The sequence below is a fragment of the Tympanuchus pallidicinctus genome, unplaced genomic scaffold, assembly GCF_026119805.1.
Source record: "Tympanuchus pallidicinctus isolate F22 unplaced genomic scaffold, pur_lepc_1.0 scaffold5, whole genome shotgun sequence".
NCBI classification, from domain to species: Eukaryota; Metazoa; Chordata; class Aves; order Galliformes; family Phasianidae; genus Tympanuchus; species Tympanuchus pallidicinctus.
The window spans coordinates 16,713,722-16,735,758 of NW_026294769.1; the positions used below are offsets into that span (position 1 = coordinate 16,713,722).

The 22,037-nt window shown below is 37.3% G+C and overlaps 1 protein-coding gene across 1 annotated transcript in view; it reads left to right on the top strand.

Annotated features, from left to right (window-relative positions):
- GABBR2 (gamma-aminobutyric acid type B receptor subunit 2) overlaps window positions 1-22,037 on the top strand; it is a 441,895-nt gene that overhangs the window by 92,300 nt on the left and 327,558 nt on the right. The window contains exon 2 of the mRNA XM_052704312.1: window positions 9,095-9,232. Within this exon, the coding sequence (XP_052560272.1) occupies window positions 9,095-9,232 (138 nt within the window). The remainder of the gene's footprint in view (window positions 1-9,094; window positions 9,233-22,037) is intronic.

Sequence of the window (22,037 nt, forward strand, 5' to 3'; positions counted from 1 at the left end):
GGGAGAAGAAAAACATACATTCAGATGTGATCACTCATCGTTTTGCTTATAATAGTCATAGAATCTCATAGAACGACCTGGGTTGAAAACAACCACAATGATCATCTAGTTTCAGCCCCTCTGCTATGTGCATCCACCAGACCAGGCTGCCCAGAGCCACATCCAGCCTGCCCTTGGATACCCCCAGGAATGGGGCATCCACCTCCTTGGGCAACCTGTTCCAGTGTGTCATCATCTTCTAAGTGAAAAACTTCCTTCTAATATCCAGCCTAAACCTCCCCTGTCTCAGTTTAAAACCATTCCCTGTCCTATCACTATCCACCCTCATAAACAGCCATTCCCCATCCTGTTTATATGCTTGTGGAAGGCCACAATGAGGTCTCCTGGAGCCTTCTCTTTTCCAAGCTAAACAAGTCCAGTTCTCTCAACCTTTCCTCATAGGAGAGGTCCTCCAGCCCTCTGAGCTCTCTTCTATTATCTTTTTTTCTTATATTCTAAAATGGCATCATTCATGGAACAAAAGGAAAAGTAACATATATTTTAACTGACTGTGACTAAATCTGGAATGATTTAAAAAAAAGAGTTTATTTTTAAAAGTCAACAAATAAATTGTACAGAATCAGGGGAAGAAAAAGAAACATGAGGGCATCAAACAAGGCAAGTACCAAATTGTACAATTGACATTAGTGGCTCTGTGTTGACCCTGAGAAAAGTATTTCCCTTAGCAATTCATTTTGTACTTGAGCTGCAACTGGCAAACGCCCTGTAAATCTACTACTGCATGTCTTTTTCTCAAAAATGTGAGTTAGCAAAATAGTAAGTAATTTGCATCAATAAATTTAAGTGATAATGATCTTGGGGCTTGAGTGTCTGAAACAATTAGCACCTTCTGTGGTTACTTAAATGCCAAAACACAACTGATTTCCTAAGGGAGTTTTAAAAAGCCTCTTGCTGCAAGTAAAGAACAGAGATATTTTTGTTTTGATGAATAATTAAAATTAATTCCCTGCTTTATTAGAAATCACTGTGATATTGAACTTTGGTAAAAATTAGAAAAGCTGAAGAAAATTGAGCCACCTTATTCTCAAGAACAGGATGTGTTATTTGTTGTTGTTATTGTTGTTTTTAAAACATCTTTCGATATTTTCATTTTCCTCCACAATACCTCCAAACTTATTTCCATAAAACATAACAGCAACAGTTTAGATTATACAGGATGGAAAAAGGAGAATTGAGAAAAATATTTGTTTCCCTAATGATATTTGGCCACTTGTCCCAGGTAACTAGGGATAGAACAAGGGGAAATGGCTTTAACTTGCACCAGGGAGGTTCAGCTTGGATATTAGGAAAAAATTATTCTCTGGAAGAGTGGTGCGGCAGTGGCACAGGCTGCCCAGGGAGGTTGTGGAGTCATTGTCCCTGGAAATGTTAAAAAAATGTGATGTAGTGCTAAGGGATGCAGTTAGTGAACATACTGGTGATGGGCTGGGGATTGGACTAGATGATCTTAGTGGTCTTTTCCAATTTGAATGATTCTGTGATTCTAGACAAAAATATCTGGTAAATGTCTGAGCATTGGGATGTCAGGAAAAAAAAATGGATCGTACTAAGGTTTAGGTTTGCTTTTTTTGCTTTTTTATTATAAGTATGTGAATACAAATGTCCACACACAGCTTGGAAGATACTGGGAAAAAAATCTAAGCTCTATGTATGTGTACACTTACCCTTTTAAATCAATATTCATATTTAGAAACATCTGTAAAAATATTTTCTGTAGTGTTACTGGATCAATGCAGAAGGGAATGAGTTAAATAGAGTGAACTATATATTGTAGGCGATCAGGCATAGTGCAGATGCTATAGAAACCCTCCGGCCTAGGAATATTTCAGTCAACACCAATTTCATTCTAGTTAGATGATGGGCCCAGCTGCAGAATAATCCAGGAGAACTCAATAAGTTCTAGTGAGAGATCTGGCTAATTGCGCATACTGCACAATAGGATCTCTCTAAGGCTTCGGCCAAAGTGTTAGATTTCCATTAGCAATTCAAAATGAGATGTTAATGAGACATTTAGAATGAGAAATCTTGGTCAGTGTTACCTGAATTTCAAAATTCATTGTGGCACAGACCTACTATTGTATTTGCTCATTGTTACAGCTAGAGAAAATAATGCAATGGGCCCTGTAAAATTACGCATAAGGTCTTATCCACAGGGAGGAGAAGCAGAGTGGAATTTGAAAGTAGGATCCTTGGGTTCAGTGAACTGTCTGTGTTTATGAATGCATCTTGACCTGCTGAAGAAGGAGCCATCATCTTGTAAACAAAAGGCATTATTACAGTCAGTTGAAATTAAGCTGAAGAATCCTATTAGAGAGAAGTAACAGACAAATTTAGAATCCCCATTATCTGGAGAGGGAGTAAATCCTAGAGGGAAGTTGCTTCTCATTGTTGCTCTTGATGACTTTGCCTTAAGACCATGAAGTGGTCCTGCAAGATGTAGGGGTAATTATGCATATACTGAAATCTGTTGACTTAGATGGTTTCTAGCTTCCCAAAACTTTCCATGCAAACACAATACAGTCACATAATTGAAAGAGTGCCTTTTCATATCATACCAAATGTTTCTTGAAGGCCTTCTGAACATTCATCTGTGTAACAGTTACAGATCAAAGAAAGACTTCAACTTTCTTTGACGAGAGGCTTTAACTTCCAAGCTGAACCCCAATTAGTGCAAAAAGAGGAAGTCAGCTTCATCTCTGGTCTTACTGCATATTTAATCTTAGGCAGTAATCTTAGGTGGAAACTTAGGCAGAGTTGGTTTTGATTGTGTAGGATTTATCTCTTTGGTTTTTTTTTTACTCTTCTATTTTATACTGGAGTGCTTAAACTGGCGTCATCCTGAATAAATATTATATTCTAGAGAAACTATTAAAAAGGCAGAAAATATAAGCTACATAAGTGAAAACAAGTAACTTAGAAAGAGAAATGGAGGAAATATGAAGGCTCCTTCAAAAGCAGTGTGTCCTACTTTAAGATGTTAGCCCACAACATCAGAGGCAAGTGTTGGCGGTTTGGTAGAAGAGGTTGAATTTTCCCACCAATATCCCATTACTTTTTGCTGCTGTGTGACAGATGGCAGCAGAGAGGCAGTCTGACACAATGGTGTCTGACATGGTAGCGCATATGAAGTAAAGGTGTGTCACTGAATTTCTCCATGTGGAAAAACTGGCACCCATTCACATTTATCAATGCATGCTGAATAGTGGCGGAGACCAAACAGTGAATGTCAGCACCTTGAGGTAGGAGGTGGTGCATTTCAGCAGTGGTGACAGCAACAGTCTCACTTCAACTGGTGAAGAGCTTTATGAGTGCAGCATGCAGGCTTTTGCTCATCGCGGGTGAAATGTGTAGCTACTAGAGGCTGTTGAAAAATAGTGTTTTGTAGATGAGAATTTGCCTTATCAAAAGCAAAAGTGTCATTGTGCTTTTTGTATCTGTTTTAGTTTCCATGGAAATAAATAGGAGATGTTACTTTCAGAGTGACCTATATATACATATATATACTCCTTGTATAAGGAGAGACAAGAAATTTTTATCTGTTGTGCTGGATGGATTCAGATTCCAGTAATAGTAAACCGAAAAAAAAGTAAATGACGTAGGAAAGAAGGAAAATCTTCAAAAGCTGTTTAGACTGTCTTAGAGAAAGTGGTGACAAAATAGTTAGTTGTCACCATTGCTGTGGACCCAGTGATTTATGAAGAGACAGGTGGTAACAGAGGCAAAATGGATGTTATTAAATGGGATGTTAAACAGCAGTCCCTTTGTGGTAATGCTGTGAACTGTTCCCTGTACAGCAAGCAAGGTAACAGGATATATATAGGGAAAGTTCCAAAGCATGACAGATAGAAAGACATCAACTTGAGATGATTAATTTACTGGGAAATATTTCACTGAACGAATTAAGTCCTTCTCTGCTGTATTCTCTCCTCTATCAGAATGAAATCTGATTGCTAGTAATTAAAGTGATAGAGAAATCATGTAGAAGTGTCTGCAGTTTGGGATAAATTGACTTCAGTTTTGAGGTAAAGAAGTAAATATAGCTGTGGGATGTGTTTCAAATAGAGAACGCAGGAATAGTGGACCAGGCAGAGAGTATTAAAGGCCTCTGAATATAAGGACATGGCAAGCATTTAACCCTGTGTTCCCAGAACACTATGCTAACCATCAATGTATTGTGCTTCCTGTGAACATCACTGAATGTATTTGGAAGTTCATGGGGTTTTTCTGTTTTTGTTTGTTTGTTTGTTTGTTTAATTACCTCTGAATGAATCCAGTTTGTTTCCATATATTTGTGAATTTAAAAAAATCGTAACGTCTGATGACAAGATGCTTCACTGGTACTTAGCATGGCATGAAGAGTTTTAGAGCAAATACAAGGAAGCTATTTTTCCTTCAGTCAGTAATTACATTGTCATGGGATGTTGTGGATGTCAAAGTGGTGGTTTCAAGAGCCATTGAATAAACTTATGGAAGGAAAATCCAGCCAGAGCAATTAAAATAACAAATGGAATTTTGGGCTGTGAAAGTTCCCTGGGAGAAGCATGTCCTGTCTGTAAGCCCATGCATAGGATGTTAATCTGGTTGACATTTGGTATAGCTCAGAACAGTTTCCATGTATTCCTCACTGAATTGTCAGTGTTGCTTGATGACTTTAATACTGAATGAAAACCAAATGAAAATCGTTTTGGCGTTCTTCATCTCTCAGCTCTTTTCTTTCAGCTTAATGTGGAGTTAGTTCCTGAGCAGGATATTGTGAAAGATAGAAATAATGCTTTGTAACTCTTCTCCCTGTTCAAAGAGGTCTCATCAGATATTTATGAACATTTGCTTCCCTTTGATGGTGTTCAGTGCAGAGTGCTGCTGAAAGCTCGCATACCATTTGAAAAAGTCTGATATTTCAATATGCAGATGACAGCTGTGAGTTATTCCTTCTCACCATAAGGGATCTATAACCTAAGTATTCAGAAGCTTAATAGATGCCAAAACAATTGCACAGGGTTTGTTTCACTCCAGCAAGTAGTGTTATGGTAGAATAGGGCTAACTGAGAAACAGCTGGGCATCCAGTAATGAGAAATGTGAATATAATCATGCATCAATTCACAAGCATTTTCATGGCTATTTGTAAAACTGATGATCTAAGTTAAATTGCAGGTACCAGTTCTCCTCCTAATCCTGTAAATATTCAGACCTGTCACTACCATAGGAGTCAGCAGACTTGAAATATCAGATGTGCAAATTTCTATTCTCCTCATTGAGGATTAGCACTGTGTCACACTCTTGTGGCTCTGAGTCTTTGAGAGCATACCCTGGTATCTTGCTGTCTGCCAGGCAGCCCTTCTAGGAGACAGAGGTCTGTTCAGCTTCTTGTGGCTTCAGGGCTGTGCACTTTTCCATGGTTCTGTGCAGCCATTACCCTTTGGACTCATCCAAGAAGGTTTTTCTTTTAATTTTGGCTGCCATACTGTACTCCCCAGAGAGGTTTCTTGTCCTTACGCACCCATCACCTTTCAGGCAGGACATTCTCCCTGTTTATTCTAATTCCTTTCTTGGTAGAGGTCGACGGTCTTTATTTGCCAGGCTCCTTTGAAGAAGGTTCAGGAAGGTTAACACTTCAGTCCTCAAACTCATTCAACTCCCTCCCCTATGTAGCAGTTCATCTGACTGTTTTCCTAATTAAAATAAGTGATTCTGTTTCCTTGGAAATGGAAACTATGATTTTGAGAAGTGCCATCTGTGATATTAATAATTCTTTGTCTCAGTGAGATTTAGAACTCCTCACACATCTTGCTTGGTGATGTTGTGCTTGGTGCTAATGTTTCTCAGTGAGAATTGTCCATACACAATTGTCTGTACCACATCAGTGCATTAAGAGATACATTTAATATAATTATTCATTAATATGTTTATTTTCTATTTGTACACGTCTTATTTCCAGCTCTTGACTGAGGCTAAGCTAAACAATTAATATGTTTGGGATGAGTAGATTCAAACCCTTTCTTCCAAAGAAAAATCTGCCATGCACTAAATCATGTGTACCTGAAGGTATAATTGCAGTAATAAATTTCTCCAGCCAAACGCATTGCAACCATGCTGTTATAATGTGCAGTCAAGTTCAACCATGCAGCACATCTGTCTCTTTTTTAACATGAGTCAAAAAGTGAGCTGGCTGCGGTTCAGCTCAGTAAAATAGAGACGTTATTGTCAATTTAGGTGGAAGAGCAAAAACAGCATGGTCTACATTGGGTGATGTTTTTAATTGTTTCAATTTTTGGCTTTTTATTCTTCACTCCTGTTAGTCATGCTCAAATTAATAACCCAGCCAGCTTCTTGTCATCTGCACGTGGCCAGGACTCTGCAGTCTCCACCTTTTTCTTAGAATTTTGTTCTTATACAAAAAGGGGTGGGCCCTGGCTTCACCTCTCCCAGGTCCCATTGAAAGGTTGACTAACACTGAGGAAGGATTTTTTTCTAGAGATTGCTCCTTGTGGAGCTTATTATGAGCCTAGAAAACCACTGAGCATTTCCATTTATTTTATCTTTCCATTGCTATAATCTTACTAAGCCTAACCTTTGTACACCTATTGATTGTACAAGGAAAAAAAAACAACTTTTTAATGTATTCCTGGGAGAAATGCTTTGTGTCTGGGGAAGTGTTGTTTTCATGTAAGAATCTCTATAAATGTATAGAGAAAAAATAAGTAAGAATGGAGAAAGTTTATATAATAGCAATTCTGAACTTCCCAGCAAATTGACCCACTGATGTTCTTAAAACTGTATAAGGTGCTGAATCATGGCCTGAACCTCTGATTGATCACCTGAGGTGAGAAATGAGTCAGCCATGGAAGCACAGGCGAAAGCAAATCCCCTGTGCTGCCGGAAGGGGTGGGGCCTGGCTCCACATCTCCTAGACCCCTCTGAGAGCTGACTATCAGTGGGAAAGGGTCTCTTCTGGAGATCCAGTCCACTGGAGTTTCATAAGCAAATCCGGGATATGGGTAAGCATTCCTATCTTTTCTGCTTTGGTGTAATAACTGTGTAGCCAAACTCTGTGGTACATCTCATAATTATAACTTCTGTACATTCGTTGATTGTACAGGTGGCTTCACTGCAGTGAGAAATATTTTGTAGGCAGATAACAGTTAAAGAATGTCTTGATGTTCTGTGGTGTAAGGACAAATTTTAGTGTGAATTTTACTTCAGGTAATAGACTCTAAGTCTTTCCCATTTAGAATGTGGAAGTTTATTTCTTTGTAACTTCTCACGTGTAATTTTTTCATGAGCTACAGCTTCCAACTGTTATTTTACTATCAACATTCTCCTTGTTTCATGTATGTATTTCTTAAAATGATTATTGTCAATGCATTACCAATATTGTCTGGTTTTAAGTTGATGTGGAAAAAAAAGTCAGTTCCTTGCAGGTTGGGATAGGTGGATGAGGGGAAAGACTTCAGATGAGTTCATATTCTTAAAGCTCTGTTGTCCTTGGTTGCTTACAGAAGTAAAGTAGCAGTACAGCAATCTAGCTGTGCTTGGAATAAACTGATCTTTAAGTAGGAGATGGGGGAGTAAGGATGGAGGGCAGTGCCTGATCGCAAACTTGATTCCTTGATATTGTGAGCTTGCTAACAATCCATCAAACTGACAAGGGAGCCTCTGCTGTACCAAATGTTGTTTGTTTTTCTGTAATAAGAAAAAAGTTGCATATATTATGCAATTTTGAAGCCTGTGCAGTAGTAATCTGTATCCTTCTGAATAGTAAGAGCAGTAATTCCATTATTGCAAGTTACTTGCAAATAGAATAATTTTTCTTTTATCATATCAGTTCAGTAAGTAGATTAGTATAAGCTTGCAAATGTCTCATGTAAAATCTTTATTCTCTTAGCTGAATACTAAACAATGAGTACTTGGATATTGATAGTAATTAAACTGTTTTAATGAATTGTTGCAATGAAACATTGGAGATTGGTGTACAATAGTTCAAGTAGGCAGAGAATATTGTTTCAAAAAAAAAAAAAAAAAAAAAAAGTGTAGCTACTACTGGAGCAATGGCAGCTACTATTAGACCCTTTGGTAGACCGACTTCCAAAACACTTTGGAATCAAATTTTGAACTTTAGCTATTTGTTTTGTTAATACTTTTCTGCAAGCTCAGGAATTCGTACTATTCTAGTCAAGGACTGAAATATGTTTTTCAGTACTGACTAGCATTATCTTTTATTTGCTTTCAGTCCTGGTCTCAATTAAATGTATCATTGTTTGCAGCTGGGGGAAAAAAACATAATCAAATTAATTATCAAAGAAACCCAGAAAAGATAATCTTCAGTGGGACTTGAAAAGGTCATTTAGTCCAATCTGCTACTCAAAGCACGGTGTACTGTGAAAGCAGATGGGTTAATTCCAAGCACTTCAAAGGATTATCATTTTGAATTTTTTTTTTTAGGATTTTGTGTTGTCTTTCTAAATGACAGGCTCTCAACTATAAATATATATATCATTGCAGAGATGTATATATTTTGGACTGAATGGTAATATTATATATATCCAGAGTGTTGATTGGGGGCCATTAGGAGAGTGGTTACTTAGATGGAACTTGCTTTACAAATAGGCACAAGAGGTGGTATCAAATTTTCCTTCAACCGTGAAATTTCTACTGACATCTAGTGCTATATTCCAAAATCTGCTTTGGGAGATGGTATTTCTGAATGCAGAAAAAGTTTCAATAACATTTTCTTGGTTTTCTTAAATTATTTGTCAAATGGTAGTATCACAATTCAGATATCCCAGCTTAGATGGAAAACATTGAGGTTTTGACTGATGTAAGGAGAGATGTTCTTCATTTTTCTATTTTTTTTTTCAGGCTGTTAGCATTCGAGAGCAGAGTGCTCTAGTTTTCCATGCTTGAGCCAAAATATTTTATAAATTATACAGTTTAATTGCTATCCCTCAAATTTCTCCCTGACCAATAGTTTATTTCTTACTAAATAATGTCATTTGTTGTAGTAAACGTTGCTCTTTTTTTTTTTTTTTTTCCCAGTGTGACAATGCAAAGGGACTCAAAGCCTTTTATGATGCAATAAAATATGGACCTAATCATCTGATGGTTTTTGGTGGTGTATGTGCAACCGTTACCTCTATCATTGCTGAATCTCTAAAAGGATGGAATTTGGTTCAGGTAAGACATGGATTGGATTATATTGAAATGCTGACTATTTTGTGCCTCTGTCTTTTTTTTTTTTTAAAAAAAAAAAAAGACAAAAAAAACTTAGCACTCGATTCTGTTTAAACTTAACATCTTATGTGATATTACTATACCAGAATTTTGAAGGTCAGTGTGTCAGAGCAGCCACTTCTATGTAGCTTTAAATTCTAAGACATGACATTGTGCTCAAAAAGCATGAGAATATGAGGCAACAGTTTGCATCTCAGCAGATTAATGAAGTAAAATTAATTAGATCTGTCTCAAAAAAAGTAAACTGTAAGTTTGGTCATGCTAGGTGAGCAAATCTAGGCCTTCTCTGAAGTTAGAGGAAACAACTCACCAGTCCTTAAATTATGATACACTAGGGTTTACATGGTCTCTACTCAATCATAATGCAATAATTCCTATTGACTTTAAAAGTGTTAGCAGTGCATAAATTGTAAGTAGTAACTGCATAAGTATCTCAGTACTTGACTTACAGAGCACATTTATTCCCAGCTGTTCTTTCTGACTTTCTCAAAGGTCAAGTTTGTGGAAAGGTTTCTTCTGCTGAGGAACCAGAATTTATTAATACTAATCTTTAAAATGCAAATGATAGCACTGTGTTTTTTCTTCATTTCTTCAGTCATCTGCTCAGTGATGATCTTTATGTTGATGTCTGTTCAGCAAGTTTTGCTTTTGAGCTGTGAAATAGCCCTGACTTCTTACTCCGTATTCCCCAAAGATAAAAATACATATTATGTAGAAAAATAACAATATATAATAATTACCTGAGGTTTCTCTTCCAAACAGACACATCTTTTTCACCTGGAATACTCACTAAGATGAGTGTAGAATGAACAAATGAAGCATAATTAAGCTTGTGAAGATGACGATCAGAGTACAAATGAGAAAATCTTAGGAGGATAATTAAAGTAGCTTGTTAACTGTGTTTGCAGTGCTTGTCATATCAGATTTTTTTTCTTTGTTTTAGGATTTTTTTTTTCTTGAAAGCATAGCATAGCAGTTCTACTGTGGAAATAAAATAATAGTGTATCTCTGGGGAAAGGGAAAGGAAGAGAAAGCCTGGAACTACCATTTGCCATTCTCTCTTAGAAGTGGCTTAGTCTATGGGCCATAATGAAAGCTGGAGCTCTGTTATTTGCAAATTTGTCACATGGAACTTCCAGATGATGTAGGATGTTTTGAGAAATCAGATTTCATTTTGCTAAATCTTTTCCATTTTTACTCAAGTTCTGCCTGCTAGGGTCTGAAAATCAAATGTTTAATGCAGTTGTTCAGTCAGTAAATAAAGGCAATTAGGAAGCTTCTATTGCTTTTAAATGTATGAATGTCAATATATGTATTATGATATAAATTTTTGCTAGCAGACAGTATCTATTTCTCTCTATTTAACAACTACAGCTGTGACTAAGTTCTAAATGTTATTAATGGTATCAGTATATCAAGGGATTCTCTGCTTCTTGGGCTTAGTGTCCTGCAGGCACTGGATCAATCCTCACATGGCATAATTCCATTTTGTGGCAGACTTTTATATACTGATTGACTGAATGACAAAAGACCGCAAATGGGAGCACGGCTGGGGAGTGTGGTGAGGCTCAGTGGATGGTGCAGCTGCAATGGAACAAGTCTAGGTGCAGTTTGTGGAAGTGATGTGTCATACAGGAACAGCAGTACTTGTGCATACAAATCAGCAGAAATAGTGTGTATAAGGTAGTGAGTAAACAGAGTTCAAATCCTTCCACTCTGTAGGATCCTCCAGTGTGAACATTTTTGATTAAAGTTGTAACTTGCAAAAACATTAAATAGGAATTCGTAGTTCTTGAAAACAGAAATATGATCAGCCTTTAATAAGACTCAAGACTCTTCTCCCATCATTACTACTTGAAACATTACCTCAAGGAATCACAGCAAAATCACCTTAGTGAATTTGTGACCATTCTGATATCATCTTATACTACAGTCTAGAAAAAGTGTATATGGACTAAGGTGACAGCACTGTGAATTAGAGAATTTGCATTTGTATGTACAACTCCATAGTTCTGTTGTGAATGTCTTTGTGAAAATTGAGCTCTTAACCCTGGCAGCAACATTTGACTTGATATACATAGTTGTCCTGTGATTGGGGAAAGTGAGTCTTTCTTGCAAGAGAGATGCAGGATGGTACTGAGAGTACTGGGAAGAAAGGGGAAGAAAAGAGTAAGAACACAACACCTGAAAAATTATTTTTGTTAACAATTGTGATACCAGACTGAATGCCTGGAAAACTTTTCTGGAAGCCTTTTAGCCATGAATTCCAAGTTTCTGTATGACTGCTTTTCTTCCTTGTGGGGGATTTTTTTTGTTTCTACTTCTTCCCTACTCTCTCCAGTAAAAAAAAATAAAATAAAATCCTAAATAACAAGTAAAAGACAAAAATACAAATGTGCTGGAAGTTAAGTTGGATTTGCTACTCAATGTTATAATAGTGATGATGGGAAGGAAAGGGAGAAATTTCTGCAAGATAGCTTTGGTCTCTACTCTCCTTACTGAATACTATTGGTAAAGACAACATCTTTCTGACTTCTACTTCAATGATAATATTGAGTTCACTGGCCTGCATCAGTGTGAAATGAGAGATCATGAGAGCTTTGATCTCAGCCTTAAGGTGCTTTATTTTTTTCTTTTTTTTTTTTTCCCCCACACTGTATTTAAACAGAAGATAGTTTTCCTTGACAAATTTTTATTTACTTATGATCAGCAACAGAACAGGAGATTTTGTTCTCAATTGGCTATCTTCAACTGCTGGCTGATTCAGTTATCTCTTACTGTAACAAAAGCAATGATTTTTTAATGAAGCTCTTTGTATCTGTGAAAAGTGCAAGTTGTTTTAGACAGCAAACATCCTTAATGACTTTGAGGTATGCAAGGTGATGCAGCCTGCAAGCTGTTTCTGTACACATGTTCTTAGAAAGAGAGGTGCAGCCACACATTTCCCTAGCTTCTCAAACCTGGAAAGTTAAAAGCTTCTTCATGAGCTATCCCTGTGTTCCTGTAAACAGGGCTCTGCTGAATGATGTTCTGAATGCAGGCTGGAGACTGTTTGTACAGCTCTGATCTGCAGTGTGTAATTAATCTGAGCATTTGGTATTCCGATTATAAAGAGTTAATAGAACTCTGTGTGGCAATGGGTCATAAAGGCGTGGCAGCGTAAGTGATGCATTTGTTTTGTTGAAGGGGCAATACTTCAATATCAAATTCTTTGGTATTCGTCTTATCCACATTCCCTTTCACTGCGTACTTGAAACCATTAAGCAATGAGAAAAGGAATCATTAACTGTATCTGCAGTAAAATGAAAATGAGCAATTACATATTTTTATTTTACATGCTGAAGATTACACTCCTGATAGTGTCCAGGTTGTACAAAAAGAAGATAGTTCACAATTCAAGCTCTCTTCCATTTCAGGCTATCTACTGTTCATGTTTCCATATAAATTTCTTGTTCTACCAAAAGAGTCCAGTTTGTATTGATTGCTTCACCTATTTTTCATTGCCCGTTGTCACTTTTATCCAGGATGAGGATTTTGACCTGTGTAAAAAAAAAAAAAAAAAAAAAAGTGGGTCATCTCTCCGGATGTGTGGAACCCCCTCCATTTTGAGGACTTTTTTCCTCTATTGTGATATTTACTTTTATTTGTCGTCTACTTCTATTATTTCTCTCAGGTCAGGAAGTAAGCCTCTTCCAGATACAAAGTATAACTCTCACTGCTTCCTTCAGGTATCCTCCTTCCACACAGTTAATGTACTCTATTTGTAACTGCTGGCTTCCAGACAAGTAACTGCTACAGGCTCAGTGATTGAATCATAATGGCATTCACGGAACAAACCATGGTTCGGATTCAGTGTTTCATGTTGGAATGCTTTTAAAGAAAACTGTAGATACTCTAATTGCAATGTATAGCTTGCTTTATGTGCTTGACTTCTGGCAAATAAATCTCCCATATTAATATATGGGAGGTTCGTTCATTAGAAAAACTCCTTTAATTTCTCTAACTGAATGTTGTGGAGTATTACAGAGCCTATTCTGAGATTTGTTTCATTATCCTGTAGATCTGTAAGCATTCATGATCCTATGTCTGAATTACCAGAAAGACTACTGGTATTAAAGAAAATCTCTGCTTCTAATCCTAGGTTTCCTACTGAAACAAGACTGCTGTTGATTTCACTGTCACTTCTAATTTCTGACTGCTGCCCAATTGCAACCAGGTTTTAATAAAAAGTTTCCCAAAGATTATTAGCCTCTATATATTTCTGCCTAACTGAGCTGTTAGGGAGAGAGATTCAATTGAATGAAAGAGAGGCTATGACATGAGCATGGAGATAACTTCTAGCCAGCTATGACCTGCATTTCTTTTTGCCCAGCTGCTATTATGGCGATGTGATTGATAACACTGAGAAGGCAGTTTAAAAAGAAGTGGAAAGAAAATGCAGTGAAATAAAATGCACTAGGCTATGAAGCAGGATTTGGGTTGTGTGTGTGTGTGTGTGTGTGTGTGTAGAAGTGTAAGATGCACTTTACTAGCTGTCCCTGATTCTCATCAGACTGCATGTTAATACAGGCTATTACCAGTGTTTTTAACATCTTCATAACACAAGTCAGCCTGGAAGCTTCTACACTGACCATTGAGTCAGATTTCATCTCACTTTCTAAATCCTCAGGCGAGTTACTTGGAACTCTGATATGGCATGGCTTCATAAACATTGGGAGGGGGGGAGGAAGAAAAAAACCAAGCTTTTTTCACATTCCTTGGTACACTTGTTCCAGCACGATAAGTTTTTGCTACTTTTGCCTTCACTGCACAATTTCCATGTATTATTAGCCTGAGCAATGAAAAGGGCCTTTAAAGTAGTCTTTGGATAAGAAGATTAGCTCCTTCTATCTATGAGACACAGGCAGTCCCATTTGAACAGGCCTGTCTCCCATTGGAATATGACCCAATGCACCACAACACTAGAGCTTTTGGCTTCTCAACCCACAGTTTGTGTTTATTTTCTCCTTCCTTTCTTATCCAATCTCCTGAGATTTAGAGATTTTGTAGACTTTCTTTGCTGCTGTTGTACTTTCAACACACAAAGCATGCTAGGGAAAATACCTCTTGAGATCTTATTATGAAAGGTGCAAACCTGATGACATTCTAGTCCCGCTTTTGTGATTTAGCTGTGTGCACAGATGTTTCGCTCTCTTCATCATAGAAATGCATGGGAGCTCCTGAACAAGAAGAGAACGCAGCAGGACTGACCTTCAGATAGTTTCGTAAGAAGTTTCTCCTCATCTGAGAAAGAATTTTCTGCGTTTGGAAGTAGAGAGACCTTTTAGTTCTGCAAATCTCCTCTTGATACAAGCTGCCAGCAGGAACTTTGCTGTTATTGATGTGGCCTTCCTGAAGCTGTGCAATTGCTGCTGGGGCAGAAAATGCATGGGGAGTTAGATCAGTGGGATCATGCCTCCTAATTAGACTGTGTCTCTGTGGGTAGCATGCGTGCGCACGTAAGCATGGTAGAACAGATTTAGGCTTAGAAAGTTAGTTGTGTATCGGAATTGCTGAGGTTGAAAGGATCTTTAAAGATCATGTAGTTCCAACCCTCTGCCATGGGTAGGGTTGCTACCAACTAGATCATGTTACTTAGGATCCTGTACGGCCTGGCCTTGAATGCCTTCAGGGATGAGGCATCCACAGCTTCTCTGGCCAACATGTTCCAGCACCTTGCTATCCTGAGTAAAAAAAATTTCCTCTTAATATCTAATCCAAATCTTCCCTCTTCTAGTTTTGAATAATCCCATCCTTTTCTTATCACTGTCTACCCATGTAAAAATCAGCGTCCCTCCTAATTACGAGCTTCCTTCAAGTACAGGAAGGCCACAATGGGATCTTTCTGGACCTTTCTCTTACTTAGGCTAAGTATGCCCAGATGCCTCTCTTCATATGAGAGGTACTCCAGCCCTCTGATAATCTTCATGACCCTCCTCTAGACCTCCTTTGCATTCTGCTTGTACTGGGGGCCCCAGGCCTGGATACAGTATTCTAGATGGAGCCTTGTGAGAGCTGAGGGGAATAGTCAGCACCCTCATCCTGCTGGCCATCTCTCTTTTGAAGCAGCCCAGGGTGAAGTTGGCTTCCTGGGTTGCAAGTGCAATCTGCAGTCTGTGTCCACTTTCTTTTTTTTGTGCATCAGGGCCTCTAAGTCCTTCTCTGCAAGGCTGTTCTCAATGATTTCTTTTCTCAGTCTGCACACTTATCTTGGGGATTGGTCTGACACACATACAATGCTTGGCGCTTGGCCTTACTGAACCTCATTTTGTTCTTATGGGCTCACTTCTCATGTCTGTCCAGTTCCATCTGGAGTGTATCCCTTCAAATCTATTGTGTCAGCTATGCCATTCAGCTTAGTTTTGTCTGCATACTTGCTGAAGGTGCACTTGATCCCACTTGATATCTATCATTTAACTTAGAGAAATCAATGTTGCAGTGCATCTGTAGAGATGAGCAAAGAGCAGTACAATCAACTTTGTGGTGAAAGTTCTCTCTTTGTGGTAAAATCACTGACCCTTATTTTTAGTGCTTCAGTTGTACTCCGATGGCGATAACAGCATTAGATTTTTGTTAATTACAGAAATTTGATCCACAAAGTTTAAATTGAAAGTTTTGGAAATTTTCCAGGCTGAAGTATGGTAAAAGATATGCATCCTCTGTACCAGATGCACCATCAGATCTGCTAGGACTTTCCTTCATCTTCTTTTTGTCTTCTACTTAAATGTACGAAAGTCATTTACAGCAAGAGGAAGTGGCTTAAGCTGGCTTTCTTTGTTTGAGATTGGCTGCCATCCAGTATAGACTTAATTTAAATATGATTAGCTGTTCTTTTTCATCTTGTTTGTCTTGTATTTCTACTGCTGGATAAAGCAGCAAGTGGCAGTATGCGCTCTGGTTTACCTTTGATCTGAAGTCAGCAAAATCAGTTCATTACATAAAATGTAAACTAAAATATTTCAAGAAAGTTCTAGAGTGTGAGGTCAGAGCTATCAAACAGTGAATCTGCATGTTTGGTCTAACTCTGATCTGCATGTTCTGAAGGGGAAAATATATTTTCTATTATTTTTGTTCTTAGATGTTTTTCCATATCAGTTAATTCCCTTTTGTTTAGCGTTGGATCAGTAATGTGAACTGAATGCGTGATGACCTAAGGAACAGAGAGGAAGTTTAAAAACTGCAAATAATTTAATTATGGAGCATTAATATGTATTTTTTAAATCTGTTTTGACTGAAACCATGTTAGAACTGAAATAATGTTAGAAGATAGCTATGTAAGATTTAAATTTGGCGATAGTCGTATACTGCACTTTCAATCTAGAAGACTAGCATATTTTCCTGTACCAAAGTCTGGATAAAAAAGATGTTAGCTACTTATATTTGCTGAAAATCTGTTTCTGGAACAACAAAATCAGTTCACTTACCTTTTCCTTTCTTCTAAAATGATTCTTGGTTTAAGGCATTCACATTTAGCTTATTTGGTGAAGCCTGAACCATGCGTTATTTCTAAATAACATAAAATACATACATCTCATATTGCTATTTTATTTTGTTCACTTTATTTCTTTGTCCTGTGTTCAGTTTTCAATTGGGGAAAAATAGAAAACATGAGGAAAAAAATAGGCTGTCTTAAATGTCAATTCAACAAAAAGTTGTGGACGGTTCTTTTATTCACGTACTGCACAGCAGATATTTTAATAAAATAACTGCAGTGTAATGAAGTTAAGTTTTTCAGGTTATACAAATGTGTGATTGTAATATCATTTGCCATCTTCCCAGATTTCCATGTTAATATCAGTAGATTCTGTAAGTCTTTGATGGTTACTAGACAGCAGCTGATATGCCTAACCCTTTGACAACCTGTGCCTAGAACTGCAGCAGCAAAACATTTCTTATGTTTCTCCATGGGTCTGGAAATGCTTCATCTGCATTGCAGGTTTGCTACAAAATCCTTACTGCCAGCTGCTAGCAGCTGGGGAATATTTACCACTTCCTATTCAAACACTTTCGGAGTTATTTTCTATGGTGTCTTTCATGATAGAGCTAAACAAAAATTTCTGAAAAATCAGAGGAAGCAGCATGAGACTAATGTGGGCTGATGTTCTGCCAGTGTCTGGGCTCACAGTTGCTCCTGTGGAGCAGCTCTGGTCCCAGGGTCTCCAGTGATGGCACTGGAAAGGCATGGGTGTCTCTGTACCACTAAGTATTCTCTGGGTTTGGGAAAACACTTGATTCTGAGCACATCAGGTATTCCCTCTCCTCCCTTTACTCTTTATTGAATCTATACAGCCTCTTGAAGAAGAAGAAAAAAGAACACTAAAAATGAACAAATGCCCCCAACTCAACAAAAAAAAATTGATGTTTTTTCCAAACATAAAATCTTATGTTTTAATGTTGCTCAATTAAATGATGAGGTAATATGTTAACAATATGCAATATGCTCTATAATAATATATGATTACAATGTGTGGATTTTTTTTTACCCGCTTAAGTTTTATCAAAGTCTTGTCTCATCATTAGTCTTCTGTTTAGTGTTCTTTGTTTCCAGTTACAGTTGAAATCTTTTCTCCTTCAACTTCCACAGCTACCATGGACCCACCTGGTAGCATCTTGTTCAATTACAGGAATGTTTCAGTATTATCCCTTACAGCTACTGCAGCAGTTTCTTCCAGTTTCAACAAAATTGTTTTCTTTCATGTCTCCTCAATCTTGGTTTATTTCTGCTTGCTGCTGCTTTTTCTGGAGGTGGTTCTGGTAGTAGATACTTGGCTTTGGTTACATCTCTTCCCCCACTTCTTCCTGCTGTAATACAATGGACAGACCTAAGATTTGCTTCTTGGGAAAACGAGTTCATGTTTTGGCACCCTTACTTTAGTGATATACGCTGATTCATTGTTCAGATCTATTTTATTTTTATGATGCTTTTAAAATTTTTTGTCCAATATCTGTTCCTGTATGTTCTAACACACTGGATAGTATTTCTGCTAAATTTTCTTCTAGTTCATAGCTGATTCTCATGTCTCTTGTTGACATGAGATTCCTCTGGGAAATAACATATGATTTGTTGGCATGTACCTGGGTGATACCAGCATCCTATTAATGATAATCTTTGACTCTGTTCTCAGTTCAGTCAACCCTGTCACCTTTTGATTCTTTAATCCTATTGCTTTTATTACATTGTGACCTACAAACCTGGCTTAGTCTCTCATTGTTGAGTGGGAGGATTATTATAGTTTCTGGGCAGTGGCAACTTCAAATTTTAACTCATCTTTGCATTTTTCTGCCTGACTTTATCCAAATCTTGTTTGTATATTTCTTATCTGAAAGCTAGGGAGATTGAATCCTAATTGGTTGCTCATCTGTATATGATTCTTCTGCTTTGCAAGTTATAATAATAACTTATCTTACCTATAAACTGTATTACTGACCTTAACTGGGACACTTTTTAGTAGCTTCTTGACCATCAATATTAATTTAATTCAAGAATTGTATTATTGCAACATTTCAAATATTCCAGAAACTTAGTTTCCGGCTTCTGTCACCGCAGATCCCCTATGACATATGGCCCTTCTGATAATTTTCACCAAACCTAGAATTTTTGTAAATTGTATGGTAATTTTCATATGCACTATGCTTAGTGACTGCTTTGTTTCTGGAAGGTAGCTTTGGGTGAGTTGTTGTGAGCTTGTTGGCTTGTTTCTTAGTAGCGACCCGGGAAAACCCAGGGATTGCTTTCAGTGCTTTTGCCATGTCAAGTCAGAACTTGTGTGATAACATTTACTTCGTACTGTTATGCCCACAGTCTTAAATATGTATTTTCATTTCATTCTCTTTTACTTCTTTTTTTTTTTCTTCTTGTTACTATTCTAAGACAAGGAAATCTTTGTCACGTGGCAAATTAACCTACTTTCTCCTGAATGCTGTTGCATGGCAGCAGTTATTTAATTACTTATTTTGAGAGGTAGCATAAATCATACAAACACAGCAACAGCGATTCCTGGGTATAGATTGAAGAACAAAGTCACAAACCAAGAAATTCCACTGAAGAGTGGCTTCATATAATTTTGAAATTGAAATATTTATTGGCTCTTAGAAACAGGAAAAGCTTAATTATGTTCCACTGAAGAAATAATAAATTGCTCATATGTTTATGGAAAAGTAACATCTAAAGTACAAATCCTCTTATAATAGAAACTGTTTGAAGGGCTTGAGTTCACAAGTGCAGTGTAGTGCTCCTGGTGTATTATTCACCTGCATTACGATGAGTATGGCACCAGTTTTAATTCTTGGTATCCTCAGTGTTCTATACCTTTACAGCACTTCCTGAGACATTTTACATCCTGCTGTTTGCTTTTGCCCAGCATCAGCTAAATTTTAACCCAACTAGCAATAAATGAGGCCTATAAAACAAGGAATACTTATGTTTTAACTGAAATTATTGTGATTTTGAAGTGCATTTATTTCCTTTATCTATACTTATCACAGATACCAAAACTGGAATCTTGTAATTAGGAAAAATAGATATGATCATGCCATCTTAAAAGCCCCTCCCCCTCCCTCCCCCCCCCCCCCAATCTCAGCATATAAATTTGGCGCTGAAGTAATCCAAAGTTGGAATAGGAAGGTTTGGTCCCAGGGTTACACTGATAATAGGAATATATTACACAGCTCTTCAGCATGGACTTTTAATAAAGCATTTTTTATATTCTTTTCAAATTCAAAACTTGTAACTGTAGAAACTTTAACTGATTCGAAGTGTTCTGTTTTTTTCTTCCCTGAAGACATTATATCTTTAACTGTCTTTGAAAAGCTCCTCCTTACTATCTGTGTTGTAATTCTTAACTGGAGTTCCAAATCCAGATTTATTTTGATTTCTTGTGTTGCCTAGGTGTTATTCATTGTTACAAAATGAGTAGCCTGAGATTTCTGAGTTCTGTAAATTGTTATGTTCCATTTTTAATTCTCAAAGACAAAGAAAAGCATTTCTTCAGCGACTTCTCATTCTCATCTTCCTGTATTTTGCTCAGGTCCTTTAGACTATGTGTTATTTGATGTACAGCATACCACGGGCTGATTAATAAGCTAAAGGAGGATTGACATTATAACCACTAAGAGCTTTGTTTACTTTATGATTCAACCCTAGGCTGGGGAAGTTCTCTGGCTACTTATAATTAAGCTGCTGTGAGGGCACAGTATGTATCAAGGGGTAGATTCATTATGTCAGCTTGCTTCCCGAAAGTAAGAAGATTAATGGCACAGCTTCTGAATTTGTTCAAATCCTTCGAAATTCAAATGATGAAGCAAGAAAATATATGGCTGGGGAGTGAAAGATCTCCAATCGAGCGGTCTAAATTATCACATGAAGAAGTGCTTGGGAGCTGTGCTCGTTATCAAACTTTGCCATGTTGACATAAAGAAAGATTTAATTTGTTCGTTAGAACAGAGCAAGAATGTTCTTTGTCGTAACCATTTAGAAAAAAAAGAGCTTGTAAAAGAGCTGTGACAGTCTCAATTTGAAACAGTCTGCTATTAGAAACCAAATCTGGATGCTGGGGTTTTGCATTTGTAAACAAACTCCTAAAATGGATCCGTTATTCTCTTTAAGAATATCTGTAGTTTCAGGGAAAAGGTTAGTTCTGGCAAAGTGGGACAGGTTTGCACCATTCATAATATTTTCTTATATATTTGCTATAAAGGTATAATCATGCTAAGTAAATTATTTTCCTAAACATCTATTGTTTAATTTAAACAATCAATCCCAAGACTTGTTTAGGTAAGCAGTTTTTTATTGATTCTGATTTGAAGGCTCTAAATCCAACTGAGCAAATCAGTGACTGAGCAAGCAGTAGTGATTATCAGTATTATATTTAGCTCTTGTTAGCAAAGTGAAAAGCAAATGAAGAAAGGTAAGAAGACTAAGATTGGTGCTAATTCTCACAGCTGTGTGTGTATGTGTACATGCATATGTATTTAGAATTATTTAAAACTGTCTTAATTCCTTTTGATGGCTCAGTCTACTGCTGATTGGGCAGTGTTATGTTTCAGATAAATGTAGTTGCTTTTCTTGCACTGTATCAGAATTAACTCTCAGAAATGTGGCTGTATTGCCTTTCTCAGTGCTTCATATGCAGCTGCTTTGGAAATATTTTTTTTTCCTGTGATTTTTGCTTTCCAGTTGTTTTGGTTCTTCACCTTCCCCCTCCGTTATTCTACTTGTTTATGAGAAGAAAAAAAATCTGATTTGCAAATCAGAAAGAGAAGAATGGATCCAATAGCTTGCTCTTGTATACAGGCCTGTATGTTTATTTGTGGATATTGATGCTGGAGTTCCGAATTCTCACATGATCAGAGCACTTTACATGATCAGAAGTTCTTTACAGAGAGAGTGGTGAGGTGCTGGAACAGGCTGCCCAGAGATGTTGTGAATGCCCCATCTCTGGAGGTGTTCAAGGCCAGATTGGATGGGGCCCTGGGCAGCCTGGCCTACTATTAAATGGGGAGGTTGGTGGCCCTGCATATGTCAGGGGTGTTGGAGATTCATGATCCTTGAGATCTTTTCCAACCATGGCCATTCTGTGATTCTATATTCTACTGACTTGTACTTTGGAAGAAATTTGTCTACAAGCAAATTTTAAGATGATTTTTTAACCAGTAACTTTCATGCAGTCTTTTAAAACAGCTGCATCTTAGCTATTAAAATTCAGTAATG